General features: G+C 50.0%; 2 protein-coding genes across 9 annotated transcripts in view; one reads left to right on the forward strand and one right to left on the reverse strand.

Moving 5' to 3' along the window:
• The window catches only part of Grhl2 (grainyhead like transcription factor 2), a 115890-nt gene extending 112783 nt beyond the window's left edge, over positions 1 to 3107 (forward strand). For all 4 annotated transcript variants that reach the window (XM_050162962.1, XM_050162953.1, XM_050162943.1 and 1 more), the window contains one exon: positions 250 to 3107. In XM_050162962.1, the coding sequence (XP_050018919.1) occupies positions 250 to 364 (115 nt within the window). In that variant the 3' untranslated portion in view covers positions 365 to 3107. The remainder of the gene's footprint in view (positions 1 to 249) is intronic.
• Positions 3108 to 5660: 2553 nt separating this feature from the next.
• Ncald (neurocalcin delta) overlaps positions 5661 to 15517 on the reverse strand; it is a 284369-nt gene continuing 274512 nt past the window's right edge. For 4 of the 5 annotated variants that reach the window (XM_050163132.1, XM_050163141.1, XM_050163152.1 and 1 more), the window contains 2 exons: positions 11212 to 11317; positions 5661 to 8345 (listed from right to left, as the gene is read on the reverse strand). In XM_050163132.1, coding sequence (XP_050019089.1) covers positions 8248 to 8345; positions 11212 to 11317 — 204 coding nt within the window. In that variant the 3' untranslated portion in view covers positions 5661 to 8247. The remainder of the gene's footprint in view (positions 8346 to 11211; positions 11318 to 15517) is intronic. The other variant, XM_050163116.1, reaches the window with a different exon arrangement.

Consider the following 15517-nt stretch of genomic DNA (forward strand, 5'->3'; position numbering starts at 1 on the left):
TGCGATTCTGTCAGCAGCCAACGATTGTTTGGAACTCGGCTAACTTCTGAGGCCCTGTTGACTAATGTGTAAAGATGTAAGGGTTGGGCCAAATGGTCCTAGAACCCTTTCAATAAGGATCATGAAGGTAGTTCAGGGAAACTCAGGCTCTGCTTTCTTTAACGCAGTTCTGGGGGAAGGAACTCGCAGGTAAGGGAGCAGTCAGCCTGAAGGGTTCACTGGCTTTGTTTCTCACCCCGACCGTGACAGCATCCTGGTGAACATGGATGACAACATCATTGAGCACTATTCCAACGAGGACACCTTCATCCTCAACATGGAGAGAATGGTGGAAGGCTTCAAGATCACTCTTATGGAGATATGAGCCCTGGTCCGAGTCCCCTCCACAGGAGCATTCTTCAGTGCACTCCTCCCCGGGATGGATGGGATCCTCGCGGCCCCTGGAGATCCATCTCACCCACCTCACAAGGCTGTTACAAAGACTGCTGGAAGGGGGCGGGGCCCAAGGCCCGGTGACTGCCAATGTTCGGCTCCTCCACTTGCTCCCCGTGGAACTAAAGCCTGAGCCCCTCAGCAAATCTCTTTAGGCCTTCCAGGCCCTTATTTATTGCCCATTTCTCCCCAAGAGCCTGGAGACCAGGCCCTCCAGGACTCCAGTTACTGATGGCTTCGTGTAAGACACCCAGACTTTCTCCTTCAAGGGAAGCACAGCCGGTCCACCCATCTCGAAGAGCCCGGGAAGCCGCTGTGTTTCTCTTAGCTCTCCACATCTTTTGAGTGAATGGTCAAGATGAGCTACTTCTTGGTGCAGTCTTCATGGATGGGGTAAGGAGGACACCATTTTTGGCCCCAAACTTTCAGATAGCTCTGAGGAAGGTTATTTTACTAAATACCTCCAGGGGATCTCTCAGCAAGTAGCCACTGGGCCACGTACAGGAAGACATTCCGCTACCATGTCAGTAATAAGGAACACAACGTATGCCTGGTGACGTGTACATATTTTGTACATAATATTGTGATAATATATTTTATCTGTGGTGTATGGGCATGTTTACTGCCACTGGCCTGGAGGAGACACATACCCAGAGACAAAGAGCATTCTGCTCTATCCAAGAGGAGGCTAGGAAAGTGGTCTTTGGGGTGTTGTGTGACTGTGGTGAGTGCCAGGATAGACTCTTCATTGGGCCATGCCCGAGGCCTTGTTTCCTGTCTCCAGATGGAGCCCTTTCTCCTCAAACTTCCTTGAGCCCATCGTATTTTTATCTCATGGCAAGATGTCTGGGCAAGGCCATACCGCCAGTGCCTTGTTTAGCTTGGTATGGGGCATCTTAAGCCTTTTGCAAAGTTTCTGCAGGGTTTTACTCTGGGGCCCTGTCGCTGGGACCTGCTGCAGAACTGCTTGGCCAACACTGGGATCCCAGACACAGAAGAGCCTCACGGTTTACATGCATGTCCTTCATCTCGAGTGGCCCCCTTGAAAACCCAACTGCAGTTTTGCAAAGCGAGCCAGCACCTCGGCTGGGCTGTGAATAGCAGGTGTGGCATCTCCTTGCTGCTGGAGACCGGAAGAGATGAGGTTATCCACACAAGGCTGTGGAAAATTATGGGAACCCTGGCACTTCTAAAACCAGCTTTGGGAGGCACACGAGGCTGTTCTCTCCTTACCCTTGGGAGGTCAAGAGAAAACTGCTGCCCTGAACAGTCACGAAAGCATGCCCCACCATGGGCTGCTGTTCTCTTTGATTTGAGAGGACAGGTCAGTACTTAGGGACTTGTATGTGTCCCCACGGGCTGAGCACTAGTTTGGGTAGCCACGCAAACGCCCTCCGAGGCCTGGATAAAATGGGGCAGCTTCCATGGAAAGGCCCAGATTTGTGAAGCACTTTGATGTCTGAACCCGGAGGCTCTGCTCTCGGCTCCTGCCTCCTTACCCCAAGTGCCTCTGAAGCCCGGAGCAGCTAAGGCTGACTTTAGTCCAGCTGTTGCTCTCCAAGCTGAAGAGAGATGGAATGGAGTGGACAGTAGGTGCTGCAGTGAAGAGGGTCCCAAGGGGTAGCAGGGCCGACTTTCTGAGAGCCCCAGCACAGCCCTGTGCTCAGCTGTTTCTCATCTTCACTCCTAATGCCCTTCCTTGAACCAGCAGCTTGGGGACCCTCCAGGGCACTAGTGGGTCTCTGATCTAGGACACAGTAACTCTGTCGGAAATATATGTTCTACACTGCTTGGGGTTAACTCAAAACAGGATTGGCAGACCTTCGGGGTGCATGCAGGACTCTGGAGGAAGGAGAAGACAGGTATGTAGTCGCCTGACTGGCTACCAGCTCTTCTCTTCAGTCTCTCTGGAAAACTGCCCGTCTGATGTAAGGCTGAAGACAGGCCAGAGATGGCTTGGCTTTGCCTTTGTCCCGAACCCCTAAGCGGTCCTTGTGAAAGCCATTGCCAGAACAGGGGATAGAAGCCAGCACCACAAGAGTGTTAGAGTGTCAGGTTCCGGAGCGCCCACTGGGGCTTCCGTGTGTCTGCCCCCTGCTGTGGGAGCTGAGCTTTGCTGAGCTTCATTGCCGGAACAAAAACACTCCAGCGGGATGGAAACGCTTGCCTTGACACTGTCCCCTGAATCAATCTCACCCACATAAAGAAGTTTTTGTTGTTATTGTTTTTGATCCATAAAAGATGAGGGATGCATGAAGCAAGAAAGTGTTTTCGTCCCGCGTCCTCACATTGTTGAAACTTCCCCGGTGTTTAGAAATTGGAACCAACAGAAGAAGGCACAGTGAGTGGGCTGTCATCATATTGAAATCAGTTCCTGAAAGACTAAGGCAAGTCCTGGGGCAGAATCCTGTGATGCCCGAAACGAATCAACATGGTTTTCCTTTGTATCTAACAGTCATGAAAATGCAGCAGGACTCGAGGGTTTGTGCCAAATTCTAAGAATGGCCCTTTCTGAACGATGAGTTAAGGGGGATCTGTGTACAATCGGCTCCCACGTTAAAAAAAAAAGAGAAAATGTAACTTAACAGTTTTGTAAAGGGGAAAGGGGAATCTATGAACTATAAATGTTATTTTATTTTTTGTACATTTTTAAGAAGAAATAAATATTCACACGAGTCAAACCTCAGCATCTGGTGATTTCTGTGGTGACTACTGGTGCTCTTTGCCTTCCAGGAAGAGGATCTGTGACCTGGGGTCTGGACTGCTCTTCAGGCTCTGCCTACGAGGAAGCATAGACTTACTCTCCCACCCCCCTCCCAACCCCCCCACCCTGGTGGCGAGGCTAAGGTGAGAAGAGGCCCAAAGAGGGAAGCAAGAGGCCTCGGGCGGCTCTGGAAGGCCCCCAGCACAGTTGCTCTTGACTGGTTCCACCTGTACCTTCTCATTGGCGCTTTTGATATCTGGAGATTCTTTATGCTTTTTTACATATGTGCCAACCTCTAGGGAGAGACAAAAGTCACAAGGCTCATACTTCAATTCCATAGCCACACTTTCTGACCCTTAAGAGTACAGTCTGTCCTAGGGCTCCTGTGGTAAACCACATTACAGAACTGTCCTCCTGACCCAGCTGGCATCTTCAGTGATCTCCCAAGAGCCTCCACCCCAACAAACAGCCTTCCTAGCATTCTCTACAGCGCCCCTTCTCTCCCCAGGCACAGCGCTAAAACCTTGCCTCCAAAAAGCCTTCCATGGTTGACTTCAACCCCGGTGGGACCCTTGCCCTCTGTGCTCACGCACATCGGGGGCAGGGAGAGCAGGCCTAGGGTAAGGGGTGTTTATTATTTTATTATGGAAACTGGGATGAAATAGGTCAGAAGCTTTTGTTCTCACTATCCACATCTTCCCTCTTCCTCATGTCCATCTTCACACCTACCTGGTCGCTCACCACATCTTCCCCTTTCTTGTGGCTGTCACTGAGAACTGTAATTGTCAACCCCCTGCCTCCAGCTCCCTGAGCCAGGGGTGATTTCCTGGTGCTCCATTCCACTTGTTCCCAAGGGTTCTTCAGCTCTGTACTTCTAGGTTCCTCTCCGCCGGTGGATGGCTAACACTAGGAAACAGTTGAGGGAAGGTGCTGGGGCCTTGGATAAGCCCAAAGCAGAAGAGGGAAGCCATGTGGAGAAAGGACGCTCCAGGTGGCACACCACTCTTGTTCACTGGGCGCCAAATATCCATTACGACCACTTGGGAGAGAATATTTCCAACTTGCCATTGGGTGAGAGCTAAGGTATTTAGAGTGGTGTTTGAGGCAGGACAGAAATTCACAACTGATCTTGAGTCAAGTACTCCTCTTCTGGCAACTTCTTTGCTAGCTATGCCTCCCAAACTCACGTACTCTTCCAAGCCTTCCTCACTTGCAGTGACTGGGATAGCTCAGCATGAGCCCAACCCAGAGCTACCGCTATTGAAGACCTTCAGCCTGGCGACGGCCGACACGCCATTTGTCTTCATGGATGCAACGTGCACTGGTGAGTACTTTATTAGCATGTGTTAATTACGTCTTATTTGCATGCATGTAGAATTTGGTCATGTGCATCCCTCATTACCTCCTCTTGTGCCCCCCTCCTACCCCCTTCATTTTTCCCATCCCCAGCAACTGTTAACTGCAAAGGCTCCTCAGGAGGGGTGGAGTCTTGTCTCCCCCATCCCCACCTTCCACTCCCATCCTCCACTCCCATCCATGACAACATGTTGATGGGTCCAATCTTGTGCATAATGGCGAATTTTTTTTTTTTAAGATTTATCTATTAATTATGTATACAGAGTTCTGCCTGCATGTATCCCTGCCCGCCAGAAGAGGGGACCAGATCTCATTACAGATAGTTGTGAGTCACCATGTGGTTGCTGGGAATTGAACTCAGGACCTCTGAAAGAACAGCCAGTGCTCTTAACCTCTTAGCCATCTCTCCAGCCCCATAATGGAGAATATTTAGCTAAGGGTAGGGGCTAGCAAGTCCAGCTGCCTTGCACTTTTAAGGGTCCTCACCATTTCTCCCAGAGAAACACAAAAATGTCAGTTACTCCACGTCAATTCATATAGTTAGCCTTCCCAAGGTCTGGGTGCTCTGAGTCACCTAGTGGTTAGCTCAATATTGGCAATGTCTTCGCATTCCTAGGGATTTCTGGGACCATGTGCCACACATGGGACTGTGCCACACATCAACGCCGCCCAGCACAGGAGACTCCCAGGCATCAGGCACCTCCAGGGCAGAAATGTGTGGAAATCGCTGGGTTGTAAGTATGCAGGCTCCTTAGGGCCTCGGGCCACCTTCCCACCGTCACCGCCATGCATGACTACTTGTATGTAGAGACTAACGTGTGCAGTAGGAAAAGATCTCTCCACATCTGCTCTCCCGAGGTCCCCATGGCCTTTGAAGGGGCTGTTGGAGCTCCTATTCCAGGGAGCCTCTGTGCATATGGCATTAGCCTTTTGGGCTGCAATGGAGGCCAGTGAGAGCACCAGAATGTGACTGGCTTTCCATCCTGTCACCTCCTCACAGACTCTTCCCTGACAGAGTGCAGAGAGAGACCATTATATTGCTTTCTTCAGACTTTCCCTGATCTTACTGAGGAGGAGTTTGCCAGGGTGTTTGCTTTTGTACCTCCTTTCCCAAACATGAGAGGAAATGGGAGGGAGTGAAGGCCAACCTGGGAAGGAAGGAAGTCATACAAGGATCAACAATGCTTCAAAACTCTTCTCCCACCCCCCCTAAGACACAGTCAGCTGGGGTAGTTTCAGTGAGGAAAATCTCAGGTTCCAGACAGCGGTATTAAATAACTAACATGCTTTAATGCCAGGCAAGAGCTATACAATCAACTGAGAACGGGACCATACCACGTAGTATGACATACGTATTATTAAATTCACTTGTAGAAAGTCCCCCTGGGTGTACGCTGGGGTGCCAGAGCACCCTTCTCCATCTTAAGCGAGGTATGAACAGTCAACTTTGAAGTGTCCTTCAAGTCATACGCCATTTAGTCCCATATCCCGTGGACAGCACAGGCTGCCTCTACTGGGAACAAATCAGACTCCACTTCCTCCAGCTACCCCAGGATGCAGCCAGAGCAATGCCTCACCAGAGTGACGTGTCTTCAGGCACCCAGCCGTCTGGGTGCTATAAAGTCCCTTGGTCAAAATGCATAAAGTTAGGTATGCCCATACCTGAGTGAGGTGAGGTGGGGAAGAGAAGAGGGGAGAAAATGGCCCTGGTGTGTTGTGTCTGTGTGACTAGCCGTTTCTGACACTCTGCATGCCTTCTGGGGACCGCAGGGCTCACAGCCTATGCCTCAGCCTCTTTGTTTCCCTATAGCTGGAAGTCACTTTTTCTAGTTCCCACACTGGTTCTAAGTTCTAGGAAACTCCGCTCAGCTGGAGGTGGCCCCTTGAGGATTCTCCAACACTGACGACACTCATCAGCTGAGACCAGACAGAGGAATCAAGTCCTCAGTTCAGAGAGGGCTGTGTGAGTCCAGTTCCCAGTGACCCGTGTGCTGGGTCCCTTATCTGTTTCTTTTCTACAACTTGGGTTCATTCTGCTGCTCAAAAGCAGACTTTGCCATCTGGCCCAAGGGATTTGGCAAGCCTTGGCACAAAATGTGAGGAAACGGCACTAGGAAAAATTAAGATTACAAAATCTGGGTCTCAAAATTTCAACCTATTAAGTGATTCATTTTAATCCACCATTCAAGTTTGAACTTCTGCCAGGGACAAGTGTCATTGGGGCAGGGGCAGGAGGGAGGCTACAGGCTGGCAGGAACCTCTCGGCACACTGTCCCTGTGGTCAGGTTTATCTTTATGCGGTTCTTGTTCTACAGGAAGTGGCTTGGCAGCAGACAGAGACTTTCCTGCCTCCTCTCAAGCAGGTTCCGCACAGTATCTGGGCCTTCTGATGCCAGCTGTTTTGTGGGGCTCTGGCTTGCCAGGGGCCAGAAGTTCCTATTCCAAGCCCTCATTCCAAAGCAGTGTATGTGAGTGACCAGCCCAAGCAGCAGCTCTACTTTGCTGCATTCAAAGGACGCAGTGAGGGATCCCCATAGGCCTTGGATACTGCAGGCCCCCTCGCTGGCTCTTGGAGCGGGAAAATTACCTAGCTGTCCCACAACTGACTCTTCGAAGGGCACCTGTGGGCAGGAAAAATGAACATTCTAGATCTGGCTCCCCCACCAAGGATGTGGGTTAAACTGTTAGGAAGTCCTGTTTGTTATTCGAGTCTATTGAACATTCATCTGCTTAGAAACGCGTCATGCCTGCATTCGCCACCAGTGCGTTGCTGGGCCTTGGCCCCTGTCCGTGTGGAGCTGTGGATGCCGGAAAAAACGCTTGGAAAACGGCCTTCCTCATGTCCTCCAGCCTCCTTGACTCCGGAAAACCATTCAAACATCAAAACTGGGCCCTTGTCATCCATCATTCCTTCGTAGTTTTACAAAGTATATAAAATATACTTGTTGACTGGGTACATTTGTGCAAAGACAGATACGATTTTAAAACAAGACATTGACATTCATTGTAGCTGGCTTCACGATGAGCAACTAAGAATAGTCTTCGGGAGTAAGATTGTATCAGCAATCACTAGACATGCATTTACAAGGCAAAACACTTGATTTGGTCTGCAATACCCAATGTTTTATATACAGCAGTCTTTTTATAAATCACAAGTAGGCAGTTAGATGGGTCTGGTTTTAGAATGTTACCATCTGTGTCCGATTTTTCAAAGAAACTCGTATTAGCTCAACTCGTGTAAACCTGTGGGAAAAAAAATAGCTGAGCCGTCTTCCCGCATCTCCTCTGTTAATTTACCTTGAAATGTTCACAGCTTAGAAACTACAGCCTGCTGGGGTAGAGAGGGGAGTGAGCCTCTTGTGGTAATGTCCCAGCTCCCTGTAATAACCTCTTCTTCTGTCTTTCAAACAGAGCCCCTATGCGCTGGGTGGAATTCCCTTCTCTTGCCCCCAAGCCTTGGGTTTTAAGATAGAGACATTAGAATCAAAGGGGGTGGAGATAATGGTAAGATAAAAAGTCATCTGGCGGGGACACCGCGAAGTGTGCTCATGCTCTCCACAGCACACGGGGCTCTGGGCATCCCCACAAAGCATCCACGACAAAAGAAGCAAGAGGCAAAGGTGTCACAGGAGGGCACATCTGACCCAAGAGGGGACAGCGTCACCATCAATATTGTTTGGCCAAAAAAAAAAAAAAAAAAGTTTCAACGCTAATCAGAAGACACAAGCAGCTGTAGCGTCCTTGGGGTGCACGGCTCAGAACTGGCCAGCACTGCTGGGGTCGCACTGTAGGAGACGCACGATGGATGGGTCGCTCTTGGCCCCTCGGATGAATTCTTCCAGGGAGAGCTTTCCTAGGAAGCAAGAGGACCAGTGAGTGTAGCCCACAGCCCTTGGCGCTGTATGGGGAGCAGCAGGAGCCCACGGCTTCCCTCCCTAGAAGCCAGGAGACCATGAGGAAGGGACCCCACTTCTCTGCTCGCCATGACATCAGCTACCACCACCAGGACCCACGGCTTGGAGAGGGTGTTGGCTCACCCTGATCTGAATCTCTGCTCTTCTGCCTCTGCCTACCAGGAGGGGCCAACTCAGTGCCTGAAGAATGAGTATCCACCCCCCTCATTTGAGTTGCAGGCTCTTGAGATGCAGGGCTGTGGCCATGAAGCCTTTGGTTGCTGTGCACAGGTGTGCGTGGGCAGAGCAGGAATGTAGGTTCTTCTGAACAAGTGAAGGCAATAGCATCTTCATCCAAAGGAGAATAAAGGAATGTGTTCTAGATAGGGGGTGACCCACTGGTCCCTCGACCCAGGTGGCTTGAGATGGAAGCCAGGGACCTGTTTTTCCCCCACTCCTTTTCTTCCTTTTTTTGATATGGACTCTCACTATTAGCCCGGGCTTCCTTTATGCGCTAGACCTCTTGCCTCTGCCACCTCAGGAACTTGGATCCTGGTATCCCTCCTTTTCCTCAACTTTCTTCCAGTCAGGGTTCTCTGTCATTGTCATCGTGGAGAAGTGGTCAGGGGCTGTGCTCCCCATTCCTGTCACATCCACAGTGGCCCTTTGAATGAAGGGACTCATTCACTGGTCAATTGGGAACAGAACTCCTGGGCACCTTTGCCCAGCTTGGTCCTTCCTTTCCTGGAGACTTAGCCCTATCCACACTTCCAGAGATGGGCACCAGGCCTGGCAGACTCCTCCAGGCCCATGAACTTCAGGGCCTCCTCAGCTGCTCTCCTTTGCTCAGGGACTGCAGGCTGAGCCTGAGGTGATGGGGGCAGATGTACCATTTGAACGCCTTGAAGTCTCAGGCACTGGCAGTGGGAACCACAAGCTCTAGAATGCTTGGTACCCAACATAAATTCTCTGCCCTTTTGCGCAGACGCCCATGTTGACTTGCCTGTAGCTGCAGAGGCCAGAAGTGAAATGCAAAGACTTAACTAAGAACACTTATGATGGCAGCAGGCTTTATGTGAAGTCTGCTCTCCTGGTGAGAAGGGACAGCAGCCTCAGCCCCTATGCCCTGAAGCCAAGGCCCGAGCTAAAGCAGTGCGTCTTCCGGGTGCTCAGCAATCCCTACTCCTCCTTCCCTTCTGCCTCCATCCCTATATCTTTCTTTATTTAAACAAATCTTTCATTAGCAAAGCTGGGGTAGTGTTGTCAGCTGCGCTGGGAACAGTAACCCAGCCAGGGCCCTTCGGTCCTATAGAAACAGCACCAGTGGCGAGGCTTTGCCATTGCCTGCAAGCCACACAATAGAGGTGGCTTGTCTCCCATCCTTTAATCTTTCTCTCAGAAGGTTGGATTTTAAAGCCACCATTCTCCCCAGACTACTAGAACCTGTGGTTCAACATCAGCAAGTTCATTAGCTGTTAAAACAACCCCATGTTTGCTTGAACTCTGCAAAACAAACGACGTGCTGTGAATCGAGGCACATGAGGGGAACAGGTCAGGCCCCTCTGTTGAGACAGTAAACAGACAGGTTTGCACCTCACAACCCAAGATTCGCAGGGAGCTGGTGCCCCATGTGTGGGGGTACAAAGAGGCTTGCTGTATGTAGACCCTTCTCTTGGACACAGCATGTGAAGCTGAACCTGGCTCATTTCTGCACCGCTGAGGAGACTTGCTAAGTATCAAGAGCTGTAGACCTGGGGCCAGAGAGACAGCTCACTGGGTAAATGTGTCTGCTGCACAAACCTGAAGACCCAAATGTGACCCTGAAACCTATGTAAAGGTGAAGGGAGAGAAACTGACCCCATGAAGCTGTCCTCTGACCTCCATGCGTGCACACACAGACAGGTCATGTAATAAGATGCCTAATATCACACACAGCATAATAAAGAAAATAAAATTTACATTTTAAAAATGAGGGTCTGGAGAGATGGCCCAGCGGTCAAGAGCACTTACTGCTCTTGCAGAGGACCGGGATTTGATTCCCAGCACCCATGTTGGGCAGATCACACCCACCTGTAGCTCCAGTTCCCGGGGGTCATATGCCCTTTTCTGACCACTGTGGTACACACACACTCATATGGGCATGCTTCTACATACACATACACATACACAAATAATAAATGGATAGAAATTTTTAAAGAGCTGTGAAGCTTTTGACACTGTGGGTCAGCTTTGACTTAGCACCATAAACTCAGGTACTTCTGGATAGCATTTCCAGATTCAGCACGAAAAGTAAGAATGCCAAAATAGTTTAACTTCAGTTGAATAACAAGCAAGCCCTTAGCGGAAGCCGTGCCCCAGAAAAAAGCATACAGGCATAGTTATACCAAAAAAAGAAGTCACTGTTTCTCAGTTGTTTGGGTCTCCTGCTTTCTATGTGGCAGTCACATGTGCAGAAATCATTTTTTATATTTACAGATACGGTTTCCTTACGGAGCCCAGGCTGTCCTCAAACGTGTGGTCTGCCTGTCACCACCATACCAGACTTGTCTGTTTTGTTTGAACTCAGCTTTCCTGTCTGCTTTGGCTTTGTGCATTCATTTATCACTGTGCCCTCCACCCAGCTCCAGCGTCCACCCAGCTCTAGCGACCACCCAGCTCTAGCGTCCACTCAGCTCTGGTGTCCACCCAGTTCCGGAGACCACCGAACTCCAGGTCCACCCAGGCCAGGTGGCTCTCAGAGCACCTTGTGTCAGGTCCCTCTAGTGGAGATGCCCTGCCTGGACCCCACCAACAGCCCAGCCCAAGCCAAGCCCTCCAGCATCCTACCATCTCTGTTGGTGTCCATCTGGCGGAATATCTTTTCTGTCCTTTTCTCTGGGGTTGATTCATCTTCAGGCATTTTCATGACAGAGGACACCATTTTGTAGATTGCCTAGGAACAGAAGCGACAGGGTGATGATGTGGCAGCATGTTCAAACCCCCGGTAGCTTTACCAAGTGCCAACGCTGGGGGAGCTGCATCTGCCCCCGGGTTTTGCCACAGGACAGGATGTATCGCCCAGCAGAAGCAAGGCCAGCAGAACCCGTTGTCACCAGTGATGCTCTCGGCAGCGCCAACTGGCAAAAAGCCCACAACTGCTACCTGCACTGAGGTAAATGCGTCAGGGCGTTCCCGATGGTTAGGTTAAAATCTGAGAGGGGTGTAAGTGACCCTTCCCTGCACCCAGTCGGCCGCCTCTCTCAGGCCTCCATCTGTGTAACTGCTATGGCTGTAGCACTTTATCCGAGCTGCTGGCCACAGAGGGAGTGATCGTTTAAAGTGGGGAAGCTGAGACCTGAGATCTCCACGCTTTCTGGTTAACACCAGACTAATGGAAGATGGAACCATTGGCAAAACACCCCCCACACACACACTACACAAACACTATGCACACATATCAAACCACACCCCCCCACACACACTACAACACACTACACACACACCACACTAAGCATCTTTATGAGCTTATAAGCTCAGGAATCTCAGAGCAGCAACAGTGCCATATCTGACCTCAGCAGTAACAACATTGTATCTGGACCTCAGCCCCCCTCTCCCGTCAGTTTACAGCAGCACAGCTTCTTCCCAGGGCAGGCCTTGGCCACCTCAGGACTTGCAGAGGTGTCAGCTGAGGACTTTTTTTTTATAGACAAAGGAGGGGCTTAGTTTTTCCAGATACTATGATCTCTTTCAGATCTGCTTGTACCTCTGCTGAGGCTGATTTGCCTGTGTTGGTGACTGGTCCCAGGAGCATCTTGGGAGATGCTCTCCTGAGGTTGCTGTCAGTTCTCACCAGCTTGGTCACGTGTTTGAGTTTCCTGGGTCAGGAGCTTCATTCACACACCTTTCCGAGAGTTCGACTGCCCGCCCCCAAACCCCTACTCAAGTACTAGGATAGATGGAAATATGACCGTCCTGCGGGAAGCCAGGCATGCTCCCCTTCCCTTCCGTCTCAGTGGGTGATCGATCGCCTGCCTTCCTCTGCACAAACGACTCCATAGTAGCCTATTTGAGATGGTTTCATTCCACTTATGCTAAAGTGTGACTGGCCGGGAGACCCTCCTTCTGTGACTGTGGCAGTCACAACTGGCCGCTCAATAGGCCACCGCTGGTGCTACTGGAAGGTCTTGTGTAGCATAGGTTTAGAGGTTTTGTTCCAGAGTGGCTGTCCCCACCCAGCTGCCTTCTCTCGCTTTCCTCCTAGTGTGCTTCTCTGTGCAATGTCCCTCTCTGTCCCTCTCTGTCCTCAACGCGCATTTGTATATAAAGTTTAACATTCTGCAAAACTCACTAAAGGTTCTGAATCTGCCAACGGCTGCCAATAGTGCCCCCCCCATGCTTATCTGCTACCATCGCAGATAAATGCAGGGACTTACAGATTTGGAAGGTCCCGCAGACACCTGCCCCTCCCCTCACAGAGCCCCTGCCCTTAGTTGACCCCCTCCCCCCGTTCTCAGTTCCATTCATTTACCCAGCTCACTCATTCACCAGAAGGTTTCTGTGTGAGTACGCCACACCAGGAGCTGGGCCTGGCTCTGCCTTCGTCCTCTGGGGTTTTTTACTATGAACCAAAGCTGGCAGAAGCCCTTGCATGCAGGACCTTGCACGTCTGGCACACAGGATGAGTGCAAGAGTGCTGTGGAGCGTGCAAAGGTGACTGTGGCATGATGGGATGTTAGGATTGCAATGATGAGGGTTGAGGCAGGCCTCCCCGAGGGCCCACCATGGAGGCAAACATGGAGAAAGCATAAGGCCTTAAAAAGAGAAGCATTTGATCGGCTTGGTCCTCCCACAGCTCACCCGTCCTTTAGAAAGGAGCTTGGAGGATACCACACTGCACCCCAGAAAGTGCCCCACCTTTCAGGGATCACTGTGTAGATGGGAACAGGCACCTCAGCAATGTCTTAGTAGTTGTCTTGAAAGCCCTTGTCTCCTCAGTGCCCTAGCGATCTGTTAGAACTCATTGATCTTTCAAGAACTCTAGGTCTCAAAGGCCTGGGCTAATCAAATTCCCCTTCTGGGGACTTTGATGGCTAACACTCCCACTTCAGTGGAGACAGACATGAAAGATGGATGGAGAGGAAGCCTGCACCCTGTCTGTAAGGATAAAGAAGTAGAACTGGTTTCTGAGAAATGCCGCCAACCTACAAACAGCTCCCTCTCCAGGGCTCCAGCGCTCCGGAGACTGGGATGACGATGTGCAGACTCGGGAAGGTGAGGTTCCGGTTAGAAGACGGACCTTTCCATCTTTGTTTCAGAGATCAGGTTAGATTCATTCTTTGGGCACCAACTAGCCAATAGGATTCGTGGACTGTTCCCCAGCCCCAGTTTACTATGTGGTTGATGCTCTTTTCTCTTCCCCAGACCTGGCTACTAGAGCACAGAGAAGCTGGTTCTAGAGAAGACATGACCCCAGGCAGTGCTCAGAGCCACACCGCGTCTTTTATTAGCACCTTCTTCCCCAAACGTAATGGGATTAAATCATTGAGGAAGCAGGCTACTTTCCCATTTTACTTAGCAGTGTCAGTAAGAGGCCTGGCAGAGGCGGCCTGTTTTTAATTAACCTAGAAGGGTCCCTTAGGGACACACTCAGAAGCCAGCTGGGGCTGTTCCCTGGTAGGCTCAGGGAGATCCTCACCTTGGCTTGATGGTTCCTGCTTCTTTGCGGTACTTTCTCCTTTCCTCCCTCCCTTTTTTCCTTCCTTCCTCCCTCCCTCCCTCCCCTCTGAAGGAACAAGCTCTTAGGATCAGTGTAAAAAGACACACTGGAATGACAGGGTTGTGGACCAACTAAGACCAGGCACAATTCTAAGAATCAAGGCACTTTCTCTGAAGGAAACCAAACCTACTCTTGCTGAGAAAGTTTAGGATCTTCCCTCAGAGAACCAGCCCCTCAGGGCTCTCTGATGCAGACGAAGACCAAAGAAGCTGAGCAGCGCGATAGTTTGTGGATTATAGATAAAGACATGCTTGCAAAGATTTATATGCCAGGATAAAAGACTATGAAAACTTTTTTGTTGTTGTTAATAGTTTTGAAATACAACCAGTGTCTGCATGTCTGGAATGGTACTAATCATTCCTCACGTCTGCCTGGAAAGCTAACTAAATCAGCATCCTTCACGGAATTCTCCTGAGGATTTCAGGTACTGTAAAGGACAGAGACCAGCATTCCAATCCCCCCTTGTATTTGGTTATTTAAAGCATTTTAATCTTATGTGCATGAATGTTTGCCTGGAGGCCAGAAGAGGGTGTCAGATTCTGTGGTGGTGTGAATGAAACTGGCTCTCACAATCTCATAGAGATAGGCACTATTAGGAGGTGTGGCTTTGTTGGAGTAGATATGGCCTTGGAGGAAGTGTGCCACTGTGGGGGTGGGCTTTGAGGTATGTAGCCAGCACCACATCTGCCTGCACACCACCATTCTCCCCAGCATGGTGATAATGGACTGAACCTCTGAACTGTAAAGAGAGCCACCCCAATCAAATGTTTTCTTTAAAAGAGTTGTCATGGTCATGGTGTCTCTTTACAGCAATGAAAACCGAATTAAGACAGTCCCTGGAACTAGAGTCAAAGGCTGCTGTGAGCAGCATGCGGGTGCTAGGAATCTACCTGCAGCCTCTGGAGGAACAGCCAGAGTTCAGAACCAGTGAGCCATCTCACTAGCCTCTCTCACTCCCCTCTCAATGAAGACATCTCATCTTATACGTCTATAGAAGCTGTACTTGGGAAAGAATAACCTGGAAGTTTTTCTGCTAAAGGTAGGGTCTGAATCCACTTTACCTGTTTTACCCTTTGTGAGCCTGAGAGCCTCAAAGATCATAAGCCACAGATTCATACACTGCCTATTGTCCCACACCAGCCTCACAGGGTACTCCAGTCAGGACTTGATCATAATTCTAAATTTTCTATAGGTCCCCATAAGATTATCAGTGCTCCCAACCAGAAGAAAGTAGTCTGGAAAACTGCACCCACATTCCCCAAAAAAATGAACTATGGATATATGGATATTTTCCTTTGTTTAGAATGTTGGTTACAAGTTGTTATGGCTAATGGTCAGGAGAAAAGCTAAACAAAGGATATTAGATTCAGAGTTGTT

The sequence above is a fragment of the Alexandromys fortis genome, unplaced genomic scaffold (genome assembly GCF_014885135.2).
Source record: "Alexandromys fortis isolate MF-2015 unplaced genomic scaffold, M_Fortis_MF-2015_v1.1 scaffold_17, whole genome shotgun sequence".
NCBI classification, from domain to species: domain Eukaryota; kingdom Metazoa; phylum Chordata; class Mammalia; order Rodentia; family Cricetidae; genus Alexandromys; species Alexandromys fortis.